This window comes from Lepisosteus oculatus, chromosome 6, assembly GCF_040954835.1.
Source record: "Lepisosteus oculatus isolate fLepOcu1 chromosome 6, fLepOcu1.hap2, whole genome shotgun sequence".
Lineage (NCBI taxonomy): Eukaryota > Metazoa > Chordata > Actinopteri > Semionotiformes > Lepisosteidae > Lepisosteus > Lepisosteus oculatus.
In genome coordinates this window covers 9,588,650-9,605,295 of record NC_090701.1, presented here as the reverse complement: position 1 = coordinate 9,605,295, position 16,646 = coordinate 9,588,650, and the positions used below count along the sequence as shown (strand labels likewise).

The 16,646-nt window shown below is 36.1% G+C and overlaps 2 protein-coding genes across 2 annotated transcripts in view; one reads left to right on the top strand and one right to left on the bottom strand.

Moving 5' to 3' along the window:
• Positions 1-3,780: 3,780 nt before the first annotated feature.
• Positions 3,781-11,156, bottom strand: ift57 (intraflagellar transport 57 homolog (Chlamydomonas)). The gene is made up of 11 exons (XM_006634532.3): positions 10,624-11,156; positions 9,093-9,255; positions 8,227-8,345; positions 7,722-7,812; positions 7,199-7,270; positions 6,714-6,836; positions 6,231-6,302; positions 5,918-6,049; positions 5,244-5,306; positions 4,553-4,619; positions 3,781-4,163 (listed from the first exon to the last, which is right to left on the bottom strand). Exons 1-11 carry the CDS (start codon positions 10,776-10,778, stop codon positions 3,985-3,987), a joined length of 1,236 nt encoding a protein of 411 aa, XP_006634595.1. The 5' UTR covers positions 10,779-11,156; the 3' UTR covers positions 3,781-3,984.
• A 1,685-nt stretch (positions 11,157-12,841) lies between these two features.
• The window catches only part of dnah5l (dynein, axonemal, heavy chain 5 like), a 148,907-nt gene continuing 145,102 nt past the window's right edge, over positions 12,842-16,646 (top strand). The window contains exons 1-3 of the mRNA XM_015354877.2: positions 12,842-13,006; positions 15,082-15,292; positions 15,951-16,051. Of these exons, the coding sequence (XP_015210363.2) occupies positions 15,082-15,292; positions 15,951-16,051 (312 nt within the window). The 5' untranslated portion in view covers positions 12,842-13,006. The remainder of the gene's footprint in view (positions 13,007-15,081; positions 15,293-15,950; positions 16,052-16,646) is intronic.

Genomic DNA, 16,646 nt, shown 5'->3' with positions numbered 1-16,646 from the left:
TACATATACTGTTATGCATGTGGCTTCAAGATAAAAAAAAAACAATTCTGCCAAGAGACCAACAACATGATGAATAAATTATCATATAAATATACAGTAAGATCACAATTATTTTAGTTTGATTCAGCATGGATGTGGTAGAATGATAAAAGAGTAATGCAAACCTTTCTCTCATTAAGTAATATTTGAAATATTTCTCTTCCTTAGAATGTTTGTATAAAAACTCATAACTTTGAAAAGAAACAGTATACAATAGTTATACAAAGTTTTAAATGGCATTCAAATCTACAGTATTAGGTACAGTAATTATTTATTTAATTAGTAACTTTTATAAAATTGAAATGGTAAAAAGGCTTCAAAGTTTGTCCTGATTCGTAGTATCTTAAGCTTCCATCCCGGAGTAAAAAGAAACACATTGTTTTGTAATTTAACTGCAACACTCTGTGAAGTTGCTTTTGACATAAACCTCATCGTATTATTATTACAGATAAAGAAGCTCTACTAATGAAATAGACAAAAATTAAATACACAGACATGTACAGATGTACATACAGTGAAATGCAAAAGTTTCCACTCCCTACCAATAGAACACCAATGCCACATTATGAGCAATTGCAAATAATACCTACATTTTTTCAAATTAACTTTTTTATTCAATACTGCAATGATCAAACTGAACACTGTTTAACACGAAGAAGCTTGAATGTCTTCAAAATTTGCAACAATAATATACAAATTTAATATTATCGATTGCATATTGTAAGTATTAGCAGAACCACAAATTTGGCATTTTATCAGCAAATTCTGGGGGAGAAAGAAAGGATATCCTTTCTGTTAGCTAATGTCCAGAAAAAACTGGGTCATGACAATGAACATGAACATACCACAGATCTACCACAAAATGACAATGTCTGACCCCAAATCCAATTGTAAAGCTATAACAGGACTTGAAGTTCAAGTGGGGAAAATCTTCATGTTACTGTTTAAAGCAGTCTGATGAAGATTAGGCCAAAATTAATAAAACTCAAAGTAAGAAACTAATAAACAATTACAGGAAACTTTTAATTGAAATAATTGCTACTCAAGTAGATGCCACCTGTTACTGAATTTAACAATTCACAAACAGGGTATTTACTATTGTATTATATTGTATAATTTTTAATTATTTTAATTAAATAATATAAATGTATCTAATGTCTGTGTGTTACACAATACGATTATCTTAATTTTTGTTATGAAGATGTAATTACATTTTAGGTCTGAAATAAATAAGAACACAGACCAACCTTCGGCGGGAGGTTCAGATATTTTTTGGAGTAAAAAGTGTCGATTCTTTTATAGAAAATCCTATATGGAAGGGGCATGATTGCCAGGTCAGACAGCAACAAAATGTCAAAAGAGGGGAAGAATGTTTCCACGTGAATGGTTTTGCAAGGAGCTGCATATTATGTACATCGATAAAAAGTCTTTTTTGTGGTTCACATAATGTGTGAATAGAAAAAACATTGAAAATGACTATATGAATAACAGTGATTTTTAACAGCGATAAAGCATGCTTCAGCTTATTCTACACATGACTTATGGTACAGCTGTACTGATAAAAGGGAGTGCAAGACTATGTACATATAAATGCTTCTGTTCTTTAACTATTTATAAGCGCTATATAATTTAACACTTGGCACAGTGGTGCAGTGATTAGTATTCCGGCTTCATATTGCTGGGTTCAAAACTGCCATGAAGCGTCCTTCAGGACCCTATGCAGACAGCACACTCCGGAAGGGAGTGAGAAAACACGGGGAAAAAGACTAGGTTAGGGGCTGGAAGAAGAACATGGGGCGTGTCAAAGGCGCGCTGGTGTTCGGGGGGGGTGTATCCAGGGCAAACAAGTCCAGGGGAGTCCGTAAGATAAACCAGGGAAAGCCAATGTTCAAATCCGGGTGATCCATCCTGACACAGGCAAACGGAGTTAAAAGCCATAGCGGGATCCGGCAAAGGGTCGGGGGAATAAAAGGGGGGTAACGGGACCAGACGCTGCCAGTCCCAGACCCAGATGGGGTTGCTCATGGACTCACTGGTAGGCGGGCTTCCAGGCGTCCATCTTCCAAAGCTGAGCCCAGATTGGCAGGAACGTCTGGCTTTTATAGCACGGGGGCAGGAACCAGAGGCAGGTGCAGGAGATTAAGAATAAAACTGTCTGCCCTGTGCCCTGTTCAGGCTGTACCCTGTCTTGCACCCATTTCTTTCCCAGATCGGCTTCAGCTCCGCTGTGACCCTGAATCATGCAGTCTACAAGAGCTTCTGAAACCATCACTTTTTCAGAATTCCTTCTTTACTAACAGTGCCCTCCTGTGGCCACTCAACATTTCTACAATCCATCAGTGTCATCACTAAAGCATGCATCTTCACTATGAAGCTCTAATCCATCTATGTTAAATGCGTCGAATGTTTAAAATAGCCCTACTAAATATTTCAGTATCTTCAATACTGCCTCCCTAAAATTAACCTCTACATTTTTCATGAGAACCTTCATGAGGCCTTCTATACAAAAATAGACATTTTTTTTATTCTGCTGGCAGAATCTTTAGTTTCCTGATCACCAATGAAAAGCCCAGTCCAAAAAGTGTCAAGCCTTTATAAAAAGCTGCACATAAAAGTATAAAAGTTCTAGTGCTTGTAACAGGCCTGCAGTAAACTTTACAAGTTTGAATAAATTGATATAATATGAATTTGTTTGTAACCAAGTGATGGATTTAAAGTGGTTTTACAGTATTTAGCAACATTGCACTTTTAATGCATTTCTGATGCAATTGCACATTCATTCTTTAAATATAACTAACTAAATTTAGCAAATAAAATACATGGCATTGTCTTCTAATTTTGACAAAGTGTACAAAAAGTATCAGTATTTAGTGCAACAATAGTACATTTATCATTTTTATCATACCCATTAAGCAGTATTCAATGTATTTTTATTTGGCCCTAATAAACTGCAGCCTCTTGTACAGGTTCAAATTAAACTAAGGTGAGACATTTGACTGCACCTCCAGAGTGGGTATCATGCACCTGTGCACTTGCTTTTTTCAGCTCATACCACAAGTATAAGGTTCTACCAGATTCTGGCATGGCCAATTAAGAGCTTTCATTTTTATGCTCCCTTAACCATTTGTTCACAGATTTTGGTTCATGTTTTCAATTGATATCTGGCCAGATATGTTTTTGCAAGCAAACATGAGTTTCTTGATAGGAAGCACCAAGTAAATTTTGGAATCCCTTTGTCTGTCAGAGCTTTTTCAAGGCTGTGGAAACAGAGGATGCAGAACATCCCTCAAGCAGAACAAATCCATCCCAATGCTTCAAAGAAGGGATAGCTTTCTTTACCAAATGGGTTTCACCTTTCTAATCAAAATTCAGTGCTTGTTGAAGTGCCTAGAAAATATATATCAATATACTGTATATTTTGTACAACACACACACACATTTACATTTACTGTAGTTGCTGTTTGGCAAATTCACATCTTCTTATGTTGTGGAAGAAATCTACTGTGGATGTGAGATTCATCTGGTTTTAATTTAACTGCTGTATATTCTTGAAGATGATGTATACTGACCATGCCAATCTTTGACTCTGGGCCTGTGTTACCCTCATAAACCGCTTTTCTGATGGTACAAATGGGAAATACAGTGGTTTTGCATCCCTTTCTTTGTGGGGTAATCAGCACCCTGTTAGCTTTGAACCTCTGCATTGTGGATATCAGAATTGAAGCCAGGAAACTTTTTAAACACAGTAAGCATACTTTTTTTTTTTAATTGGAATAAATATATAGTACATAGAATCTAATTAAAAAAACTGATTACAATTACAGTACATAGAGATAAACTTACAAAGAGACATACAGTACAGTAGGTAGGAATATGCAAAAAGGGAATTAGAATTTGTTTGGAACAAAGAGAAAATGTACGATGATTTAAGAGAATATGAACACGTTAGTATCTACTAATGGTAGGCTCTGGAATATTGGTGGCATGCATGTCTCTGGTCATGTTGGACTTTTCTTTAAGTTTTGCCTGAAGTAATGTGTGTTCCACTACGCCGATCCGGATGTCCATTTGAACAACTTCTTGTTTCAGCTTCGTCAGACTTTGCTTAATTTTCACTACAGGAGCTGAAACATACAGCAGATACAAAATGAGCTCTTTAGTCTTCTCCTAAAGAAAAAGCAATGTAGCAATTCCCTTCAAGACTTACACGCATAAGTGATATGAAATGTCATGCTGTATTAAAAAGATAATTAATACAAATATATAAACTGCACATCTTACAAGGAGATACTATCAGGCTTATGGTGTGTTTGAGAATGCACTTGCTAGAAAATATGGGAATGAATATTTAACTTTAGCCATTTAACAATGCTTAGAAGCAGAACTTTCTTAAGAAATGGCATACTGTATATTTTAGAGAATGTTTAATTAATAGTTGCTTCAAAATTGAAAACTATGGGTGTATGGCCAGCAGTTAAGTTTAGACAGAACTACACCTCATACTGTATCTTACCTCCATCAGACATACTGCTGCCTTTTTCTTCCATCTCCTGCTTAACTTTTTCCAATTCTTCTGTAATCTGAAAAAAAAAACAACTCACTTGTAGGGCATTTCCAAGAAGTAATATAAAGCATGTACAGTATGGTGATTTCTGTAATCAAGACATAAAAGGTGCTTTCTTAATCAAATTAATTTAATATATTACATTCTTAATTGTCCTACTCAAAGACAAAATGGAGATTCGTCTCTTTTAATATAAATATTATTACACAAATAATAAAATAAAATGAAAAATCACAACATTATTTTTTTTTTCATGATACCAAACTTATTCTGAAAGTGAAGAGCAAATGATACTTGTGCACTAGATGATACCATCACAGAGATGCCATTCCCCATGCCCCAGGCTAATGACAGGAATTGTTGTTTCACAGTTTGCAGGGGATTCCTTTCAATTATCTGTTCCAGGGAATGCTGAAAACATCCTGCTGGCATTGCATCTTCTCTAGGGTATGGTAATGGTGGTTACTCTTCAGACATTTCCATATACGTTTGTAAAAAAAATGTTTATTGGAACAGGTTACCAGGAAACCCGTTTCATTAATTAATCACAGTACTTTGGAATCTAGATAGATCTATGAACATAAATTTAATAATCTCAGATTTTGTTGGTAGATTTTTCTCTTTTATATAACTCCCTCACCTCAGCCAGAACCCTGCTCCTTCCTGTTACTCCTCCACTTCCTTGTTGATAACGTTCCTTTGCCTACACAAAGAAGCACAGAAAATGTAAAATATGTGAGAGTACTTCATAAGAAAATTATTTGGAAAAAACATTTTCCAAAACTTTGCAAACAATAAACATTTAAGCTTTTTTTTTGTGTGTGTGTGTGAATAAGAGCTCATATTCTCCAAATATGAGTGAATATACTGTATAATAAAAATAAGTTTTAAATGAATTTCACAGTAACCTTATGAGGCCATCAGCAGATCAACTAGATGAAAAATACTGTAGTCATATTATTACAAGGCTTAGAGAAGTTAATTTGTTATTGCTTGATGCATGAAATTATAGAAATATTTTTATCAATAAGCAGTATGCTGAGTGTCATATATATTTAAGAGTCCAGGGTTTAGTGGATTACTTTTATAATGTTTTTAAATAACAATGCAGAGTATTACATTTCAGTTTTGCAAAATGCCATGGCATGATAATGTTCTACTGTTTCTTAGACAAGGAATTAATTTCCTCATGATCCAGTGAACATACTGTAGCATTTCGCTAACCAGCTGTTGTTCCGTGAAGGTGCTCAGAAAGTTAACACCAATAAAAGGAGATATCCTAAAAGACACAGCAAAACAGAACAATATTGTCACCTCACTGAGCTGTGACTGTGCAGCTCGATATTCTTGAATTAAATGTTCCAGTTGGTTGTTTATGTACTTCTCTCGACTGCCAATTTTTTCAAGAGTTTTACTAATTTCTTCTTGGAGCTTGTTGAGGTAACCCTGAAAAATAAATGGATTGAAAAGCAAAACAAACCAGAGACTTGATTCATGCCATACAATCCTTAAATCCATAAATATACTTCAGTAACACCCAATTTTAGAATAATTATTTTTTTCAACAATACTAATATTTGTGTGTAAAATGTGGTACTTTTTAAAAACATTCATGAATAAAAAATACCTTTGTCTCTTTCAGAGATGATTCGATTCCATCTCTGTGCTGGTGCATCTGGTCCACATGAACTCTCCAATCCTGCAAATTTTAGAGGAAAAGGCTTAACTACCTATAAGGTTGATTTGAACAAACAAAGCTCATTTTGTTTGGTAAATCTTTAATTGTCCATTAAGAACAGACACATAAAACACATGTATAGTATTTCTACACCATATCATATACACTATAGTATTTTTCTAGATAGGCCAAATGACCTCCTACTTCTGGCTGTTATGTTTTTGCTTTTGGGGAAAAAAACAAATTTACATGTACTGATAAAAAGTTACTGCATTCAGGAATATTTTACGTCTTAGAACAAAACAACGCACTCTAGCTGCAAGGTGTGGAATTACAGTACAGGAAAGTGTTTTGGCCCTGTTTGGTTCTTATGGCAGCAGAATGCCTTGCAATTGCATACAGTATGTGTGTATAGGAAAGAAATATCTTCACCTTGTTATCAGTTCTGATTGTGACCTTCAGCTGTGGAAGAACACGCTCTACTTCCAAATTCCATTCTGCAGCATCTGTATTGGATTCCAAAATATCATCTGGTTTTAAGGATTCACCTGTTTCCTATAAATTCATAAAATCAATTAAATTAACATACTTTGTCTTAAAACATTTTGTGATTGCATGGAAACTATGAATTAATGTAAGATTCCAATGAAACACTTGTAAGAAAACGTTCAGACTTAAATTATTATTTGCAGTGTTTATGTCAGTTGTATTTCACATTAGAAAAAGTAAAACATAAGTAAGTATTAACAGAAATATACCTCAAACAAGGACAGCTAGTTATAACATGGCAAAATATTACATGTTGAAACCATTTTGGATGTTCTGACCTGTTTTTTTGTGTAAATATCTTGTAATAAGAAGACTACTTTAAAGGAACACCATTCTGTCTTAAAGAAAAGCAAAAAAAAACGTTTTACACTCTGATTTGTCCTTGTCTTCAGTGCTTCCAAGTCTATGAGATGTTCTTCTTCATAGTCATCCGGTTCAACCTACAAAATAAAATTACATATGAGGATGCGTTTTTGAGAAATCAGCACCCCATAGTTAAGGTCAAAGCAAAAGAGCAAGCACAGGTTATTAACACAACTATTGTAATTTCATACTATATTCTTTTTACTTGTGATAAGGATTTATTTTCCTCAAATGTTATTTTTGCAGAAGTACAGAAAACCATTTTTTTAATTATCATCAGTATACTTTATTCAAAAATAAAAGCAGCTAAAAAACAGCTGAGCTGATTTTGTCCTGTGATATACAGAATTTAACTGCCTAGCACTACTTTCAGTCATGGAGGCTTTGTGAACGTCCACCACTGTAACAGCTGCATCATCTCTAAAACCAAAGCTAAAGGGAGGTCTGTGAGGAAATACTTCCTAATACATCCTACTTCTCAAAAGCAGGTCAAGACATCAGTTACTTAAAGTAGTGCAAGATACTCACTATCATTTCTTCCTCCACTTTACTCAGCGTAAGTTCAGCATCATCATCCATCACAGATTCCTCCTCAAGTTCTTCTTTGGGGTAACTCGGCCTGGAACATCATTCAGACAGAATTTCGTTCAATGAGGGATCTTAAATGTTCCAGCAAAGAAAAAACAAATCTTTCCAGGTACTGTACAGTAAGTAGCATGCAATGCCTTGTATTCCATGCATAAAAGTATTCAAGCAGAGAGCTGCATTAGTATGTGTAGGCTGCGAAGGAACAGGTTCATCCCATGTTTCCATGTAGCAAATAAAAAAAATACAAAATGCAGAATAAAAAAAACAATGCTACTTTCCTTCTCTCCCTAACACCAGAAGAAGGCTCCACAGCCAAAACAAAGTGTTTCTTTACTATACCTTTCAGCATGGGAAGAACCTTGACCTGTTCCATTCCATGAAAGTGTCTAATTAACAATTTGCTATCATTGCTTTGCAGTGCAAAAGATAACTGTTTTAGGTTTACTTCTTCCAGGTGAATCTCGTCCGTTTCAGTGCCTCTTCTGCCAAGCGATCCAGCACGTAGCAAACATATTCCCCATAGCCTGTTTTCAACTTGGAAGGAGGGAAATCCACTAATCCACCCTAACATTAAAACAAAGAAAAACCCTCAACTCGACACCTTTCCACTACAGCATAAACGCACAGTTTCAGTCCCTGAGGGCAAAAATCCAGCAGGTTTCCTACTTTTGTTTAAATGAAACAGTTTTCAAAGTGTTAATGTTCTGGCTAAAGTTATAGTTTTTTTTACTTTACTCAATCTTCTGCAGATGTCAGCTGGATACATTTCAGCTAAAATACCTATTAAAATTGAATTTTCCCTGCCTTTAAGATATACCTATTTGAAAAGGACATGTATAACCTGTGAATAGTTGGCCCTTCAGGACGATAGATGTGAACCTCTACTCTAAAGAAGCGTCTCTGAACCTTTTCCACTTTGAGGCACACAAATATGAGTAATTCAATTAATAAGTAAAAAAATAATTATTAATAAATAAAAAAAAGTTAGTTTTAATATGGAGACTATGGGATGATACTTTTTTTTTTTGGACAGGAAATGCTGACAGCACCCCACTGAAGTGTACTAGAAATCTCAAATAGTTTATTCTTGTTGTAAGGCAGGCTTTTAAAACTTGTATGTTAAAAAATGGAAAGTAACATCAAGAATGCCATTTGGTTCTGACCCTGATCACAAAATCAGGGAACAATCTTTATCAGCCTTCATATTCAATGGTACATTTATTCATGTGTGGTAAAGCAGACACTGGGAAACACTGCTTAAAAGAGAGACAAGCATATTTGGTTAGCCACCTGCATTGCAGGTATACTTACAAAAGCCCTGAGCTCTGCCAATATATTCGAGACCGTAGCATTGGGGTCATCATATTCTTGAGGCTGCTCAAAGGGTCGCCCAGCTTGGTTGATGAGCCACGAGGCAAGGGTGGTAAACATGAAGAACTGTTCTCCTGGATTTGTCGGAAGGGCGAAGTAGTGACTGAAAAGAGAAGTTTTTTTTAAATCACCCTGATGGCTCTGAAAATTCAGCATGCAGTCAGACCTTGGCAGCATAATTAATGTGGTTTATGACCGTTTACCTTTAAAGGCTAGTGAAGTGTCTGTCCTTATCTTATTTGACTCTATGCTTTGTTTGTTTTAGAGGTTTGATATTAGTTATTTCAAAATAGGATTAATTGTGATTATTAACAATTATTCTACCCTAGAATTCTCTCTAAAGGAAATACAATATAAACAAATCATTACTTAAATCTTGAAGGGTATTCAATGAGCTTTAGAGCACTGACAGACTCCGAGATGATAAGATATCATAGAAAGACACATGCACTGGTGCAAAATGAAAAGGAAAGAAAAACACATCGCAATGAAATCCTCTATTAAATCACCCTAAACTGGGTCAGCGTCCTTTCAGAGACATTTACATGATTTATTTGACTACTGATGATCACATACTTTATATCAGTTATAATAACTGTATATTCTTCAAACATTAGTTCATTAAACGTGGAAAAGGGTGAAGCTTGCTTACTACAGTTCTCTTTAGCAGTTCTTAGAAAATGCACCATTTAGCTTTAACAGTACCCTGAATTGTGTATAGGTCTGACTACAACATTCTCATAAAATACTACAGTACCAGCAATCTTTATAAAGCACTGACAGCATGAAGCATGATAGAATGTTTTAGTTAAAAAAGCAGACCCCATCTCACGAAGGTAAATGAACAACCTTAAAAAAACAATATGTGGGACAATTACCTTGATGGGCAGAAATGCGATCCCTACAGTATATTGCGCATGAAATAGGTGTACAGTATAGGTACACGGGCCTAGCAAACGACATCCCAGGTGCAGTTTGGTAGTCAAGCCAAGGTACAGTATGTACGGTAAGGGCGCTGTGGAGCTGTTGAATGTTTCCCAGGTAGAGGCAGAGACAGCTACAGCTATTATCACAAACACTTTAGAGAGTAACACTGTGAGACCGATGAACAAATGAACGAACTACTCCCTCGTTCATATTTCCACCATACCCTTTAATCTAACACACATTCTCAAATGTTGTTCTATAAATATCATAAAAGAAGCAAAACAATATGGTTGTGATTTTTTTTTTTGATTTTACGGGCAAATTTAAGCATTTTTTAAAATGATGTATTTTTTCATGGAGTATTAGAGACTTCATATGCACGGTACGTGACCGTAATTTGACGAAACACAAAACACAAAAAACCGTAACTTTATTTTTCTACGATTTCCACTACAGACGGAAGATATACAATCTGGGTTTATAAACTGCTGAAGTCTACTTGCACCTTCAGTTGACAGTTTAGTGAAGCATGACCATCAGTTACCGTGATAAAGCTTTCATGTTGTGCTTCCTCAGCACCTCCTCCTCGTAATCCAACAGCTTCAGTTTATCCAGCAGATCCTCCATCACCACAAACATCTGGTAAGCGGCTCCCGGACCCCGTTCATCCTCGTCTCCTCGCCTGTTGTCATCTGCCATCGGCCGAGAACTGTTGTTTTTTCCGTGCTGTGAATCTTTTTTGCCAAAGTTTTTTTGTTTAAATCACAAACTGTCAACCAGTGCTGTGTGCCAGCCACTACCTGTTGTAAACCAAATTGTTTGCTTAAAGCGTCGTTACCAAGGAGAGTCTTGGCCGGATCTGCTCCCACAAAGCAAAAGTAACTGAAGTGAAAATCATTTAATGTGGGGACGCTTTTCACAGGTCGAATATTGCACCGACGTTAAATCGGGAGCAGAAATAAAAATAAAAACAATCGTGGGTATAGAGAAGTCAGGGAAACATGAAACTGTGACATACACCCGGAAGTAAATCCAAAGTTTCCAATCCAGCTCCTTGGTTACGGCAGGTTCCCAGGAAATTGCGTTTGCCATGGAAACATGGTTGATTGATTTTCCGGGAGTTAAATCACAAACAGCTCGTTCGAAATGCGTCTGTGCTCTGTGGTGGTCTCATGGCAGTTTCAAATGAGACCAATTTATTAATAAAATACCGAGATTATATAAAAAGTAATCGGCTTGAGGTTGATCGTTTCAGTCTACGGTGACATACTAATGTTGAGCTAACTGCGAACAATTTAAGTAAATTTTCAGAGTTTTAATGTCATATGAAATTTAGCAGTAGCCCCCACACCCTGCTTTCCTATTGTCCAAGGAATTATCAACAAAGACTGAATGTATTTTAAAAGCATTATGCGAAAACACATTTAGACAGCAAAAAAAAAAGACAACTCGGTGAAGCTTCGTATATGTTATGCAGTATATTTGATGCTGAATCCATGTTTAATGTTTATATATAACATCGCTCATGTGATTTGTTTTCAGCTAACGTATTAATCGTCAAAGCATGTCCGCATTGCTTTTGCAAGCTATTCCTAAAACTCTTCAGTTTAAAGATTTAAACTGATGAGTGTTTAATGATGGGTGGGTGCGGGGACTCGGTCTCATATCAGCATATCCTATTCGATAATGACAAGGGAAAAATCTGGCATATCGCGTGTCATTGCACCTCTCAAGGTTTGTTTGAGGTGCTAGGAAACAGCACTACCCCCCTAGAGGCTTCTCTGCAGCCTGACAAAGACTTCACTAATGATCAGAAAGCCTTTATTGGCGGCTCCGAGCAGCACATTACCTACAGGGAGTCAAATATACAGCTATTCATCTACCAGTTACCGTAGCAATGAAACCTAAAAAAAAAAAAAACTACTGACAAAACTGTACCTATAAATTCAAAAAAAGTTTTTTTTTTACCTTACGCTCACTTGTTTTTTAACTTACGACTCCTGGGGTGACATTTCATATATCACTTGCTTCATCAGTGCCTTTTCCATAAAGATAACTTTGTTTTGATTAAGTCATACACATCATATTTTGTTACTTCCCTTCTCTTCACCGTAAGAAAATAAAATGAAAGTATTTGCCAAGTGAGCAATACCATCAAAGCACAGCAAAACGTACCAGACAAGAACGAGAAGTATAACATTAGCCTCAAGCATCATAACTAAGTATAAACGCCTTTCCAAATTCTTCATAAAGCAGGACATTTCAACAAAGTGTGTATGTGTGGAATAGTCCTGATGCATTAAATTGGATTCAAATATGTTCAGTACATTGTTGTCTCAGTGGGTTACAAGAAATATATTTTAGTCATTTTAAATGATCATTTCTGTGTTTACTTGTAAAGACCTATAAGACTTCAGAATTTAAAACAAAATGCTGTGCTACTGGTTTTACAACTGAGTATGCCTTGAGCAACTCTGTTGTATGGGGTTGCTATAGCACTGTTTCTTGCAAAGTGTACTGGTTTGAATAAAATTGGAAGAATAACAATGAAAGCAAGGAACAGATGTGTAGAAGTAGGTGTATGCACGTAATTTTGGCAAATGTACTGTACCATCTTAATAGATTAATGGAGCCTGTAGTCTTTTATCTGCAACACTCTAGTCAGAGAGTATCAGTAAAATAGTAAATGTTCTTGGCTTGGCAAGAATGGGTGAGCTGGATTTAGTTCAAGTTGCATTACAGTAGTTTCCATGGTAGCACCCAAACTCTGACAGACAGAGGGAGGGGGGAGTGAGGATTTTTTTTTCAAACAGAGTTCGCACTTCAGAGGAAAGAGGGTTTACAGAGCTGTGAGAAACAAACACTGACAAAATACTGACAGGTGGATTACAGACAGGAGGACTACCTGAGCTCTGCTTTCTGCAAAGGTAACAACCAAGAAGGCTGAGATAAATGAGAATGTCTTAAGTTTTCTTTAAATTGAATGAAGGCCCTCAGTAATACTGCATTCTGTTATTGTTTGTGTGCGACTTGGACGGCACTTAACAACTTTTGTTCTATGACACGTTAATTTGTAAACGCTTTTCCCTTCTCATAGAACTTTTCCTGCTTTCTGAAACTGGACATACTTTTGGTTTTGGTCTAATAATAAATAATAGCTCTTAGAATCCATTTTAGCCACAACGCTTACCAAGAATAAGCAGCTTGTCGCTATGGAAGGATACTCTGTATTAGTTTCTCGTTTGTTGTGTTTGTGAAATGGTCATTTAATCAGGTTATTTCATCAAGTTGTCAAGTCATTCTTAGAAAATGAGGCTTTTGATCAGCTCAAGTAAAACAGATACATAAAGTATTCAAATAAACCAAAGTTACACATATTCATTTTTATTTAGGATGTTTACTTTTTTAAAATAGTAAACAGATTAAGCATGAGAATGTCTATTTTTTATCATTTTTCCCTATGTTGGCCATTTAAGTGCATAATTGTGTTTTGCTTAAGGTTTAAATTGCATTTATTCAGTTACTTTTCTTCACAATACCTTCATTTCAGAAGGGTGACTAGGTTCTCTTGCTATTGAGAGTCAAGGTCACAATGACATATCTAAGCCATTCTCTGATTGGTTAGCTGCTTTGAGACTATCATTATATTGTTCAAAAGGCAAAACTAGAATGGTTTCAGTCCACAATGGTTTCTTAATCCTAATACAGACTGTTTACCTCGTGTATTTTATGTACAAGACAAGGCAAGAAAACATACTACTGAGGTTTCATATTATGCATACACACAATTGTGAACTCACCAGAGTGTGCTTTTTAAAATTTGGCTTTTATGTACATATCATCTTAGATAATCATTCTGCATTTTTAATCACACAGCTCACAACAGTTTTATACAATATCAGATACATTTCTGAGCTCAAAGGAAAGCGCTACACTGACAGACTAAAAGAACTGAACAGAGAAGACATGTGGACCTCGTTAAAGTACAATATTCAGAATCCTCAGTGGACCTCTTTAGAAACAACAATAAAACGCGAAGTAGAGGACACAAGTTGAAGCTATAAGGAAGTGCATTTACACCTGAGAACAGGAGACAGTTTTTTACACAAGGGGCTGTAGGAGTACCTTTAGGTTTTGGCAGGAAGTAACCTTAGGATCATCGGTTGATTACTGAAAAAATAAACAAATGAGTTAGATGGGCCTAATGGCCTTTTCTCATTTGTAACTCTTCTTATATTCTTATACCTATACTCTAATAATCATTCCCCATTTTTAAAAATATTATTTAGTTCATAAACATGACATGATGTCTTTCAATTCAAGTTGTACTAAAAGTATTATCATGTTTTTAATGGGCTATTTGTACCACGAATTCAGAGCCTAACCTGCATGCTATTATTATAATAATTAATCCTTATATATAGCAAGGATCCTAAATCACTATACTGTACATATAGTATCGGAAGTACCCACTTCATCAGCCACTGAATTCAGCTCCACTACACAGCTGAGGGCAGCGCACCTCCTATATCTCAGAGTATCCAGGCACCATATCTGGGTATTGCTTTGAAAACTGTTGTCCAGGGGGAATAGTACCACCTACTGGTCCATCAACACCCTGGATTTTCTTGGAGGTCTCGTGTCCCTGTTCTGCGCTCACCAGCTTCATGTTTGCCTAACGTCTGAAAACAATCTGGTTTCTTTTTTCACCTTGAAGACTTGGCTTTGCAACCGGCCTTTTATTGCAGTGGCAAATGAAATTGTCACTGAAATACAGCTGTGTAGTGTAAAATATCTTGGTTACTGGAGATCTGTGTTTTTTTAGATCTTTTCCAACATTATTATATGTGGCATACTGATCTTTATGGGGATCCAATATCTTTCTGTATGTTAAACTAATCAGTTTGCAGATTATATTAGGAATTAGAACCCAAGTACAGTGATTAGCCTTTACGAAATTAGGGGTGCAAGTGAACTAATGTTCAATAATATGTGATTACAGATGTCTGACAGTGAGAAGACAGGTCCTGGGGAGGAGCTATCAGGTCCCCAAGAGGAGGGCACTGATGCTGAAGAGAAACCACAGGAGGGCACAGAGGATGTAGAGAAACAGCAAGTGAGCACAGAGGCCGGGGAGAAAGAGGATGCTGAAGCAGCTTCACCCAGACTTACAAATGAGGGCATCGCCCCTCCTCTTATCAACATACAGAAAGGTAAGTCCCTGCCATGTATCATAGTCTAGTATTTCCACAATGACGTCTGAGATAATGATGGACTAGACTTTCAGTTATATTCTAGTTTAGGCACACAGTATATGAGTGAAAAAAATGATAAGTTCAGACATGTTTTGGTCCTCTTTCTTCCTATGTGAAATGATTGATTTTGTTATGATTTCACACTACAGGACTGAAAATTGTTGCTGCACAATTCCTTTTTTTTTTTTCTGTGTCAAAGCTGTCACTCTTGCCTGGTGATTAGAACTCAGAAATGTTCTGTTCTTAAGCATTACAGTTTATGCGGTGTATCCTCATTCATTTAAACATGAAGAAATTATTATTCCCTACATCTGTAGCACACAATAATTAGATTAAAGGGGAAAAGGAAGCCTTTTTTGTAACCAAATATTATCTTCCCTGAGATTACTATGCAGTGCATTCGATTTTACTGTGTTTTTTCTGTGGTAAACTGTCTGGGGTAGCATTATAAAAACATTAGTAATGCCTCAATCACTAAGAGTGAAAGCAACAATGACAAAATGTGATGAATAAAGTAGACAAGAATAATCAAAATGTACGAAACAGTAATTCGACTTTGAGAAAATATTTTGTCATAAAAATGAATAACTTTTCCCCCTACGTACTGTATTTACAGATCAGGGAGCTAAAGGGCACAGGCGTTTAGGTTCCAAGAAACCCAAAGGCACAAGTCACACAGCAGCCTCTGTTGTATCATCTCCTACAATGACCACACCAGTGAGTGCAGCCTTTATGTTTTTGAAACAGCCTCAGCTTACAGATTTTTTCCTGAGTAAGAACCTAAGAAAGTCAATTAATGTGAGGAAGTTAATCAGCACATCTAGGTTCTTTAGTTTTTTGAAGATGATTGATCTAAGGATCTATTGTACTTATGCTAGTTGACCTCAGTATTTTATATCTGTATACTGAATATTCTACTCTTTTCAAACATATTCAACATACTGTATGTTTATGTACAAATGTTTTGTACAAGAGTTTTGTACCCCAACTATTCAGTCTCCAAAAGTTATACTGAGATTTTTTGAGACTGTATGACGGGACTCCATTACAGGCTGATGGTCTGTGTGCTTAAGGAAATAGAACTTTATGACACTAAAGGAAGTCAGAATCATTCAGTGGAGATTAATGTCTGGTTTCACATATACAGTATATCATTTAGGTTTGATTGCTTATTGCCCTTTCCTGGAAATCTACCTAACGGTTTCCTGCACCAGAGATGAGTACTCCACTTTTCTGAAGAAGGAGGATGAATACTGTTATTTGTTATTAGTGAAATCATACATAGACTAGCCAGTGTGGTAGTCTGTATGAG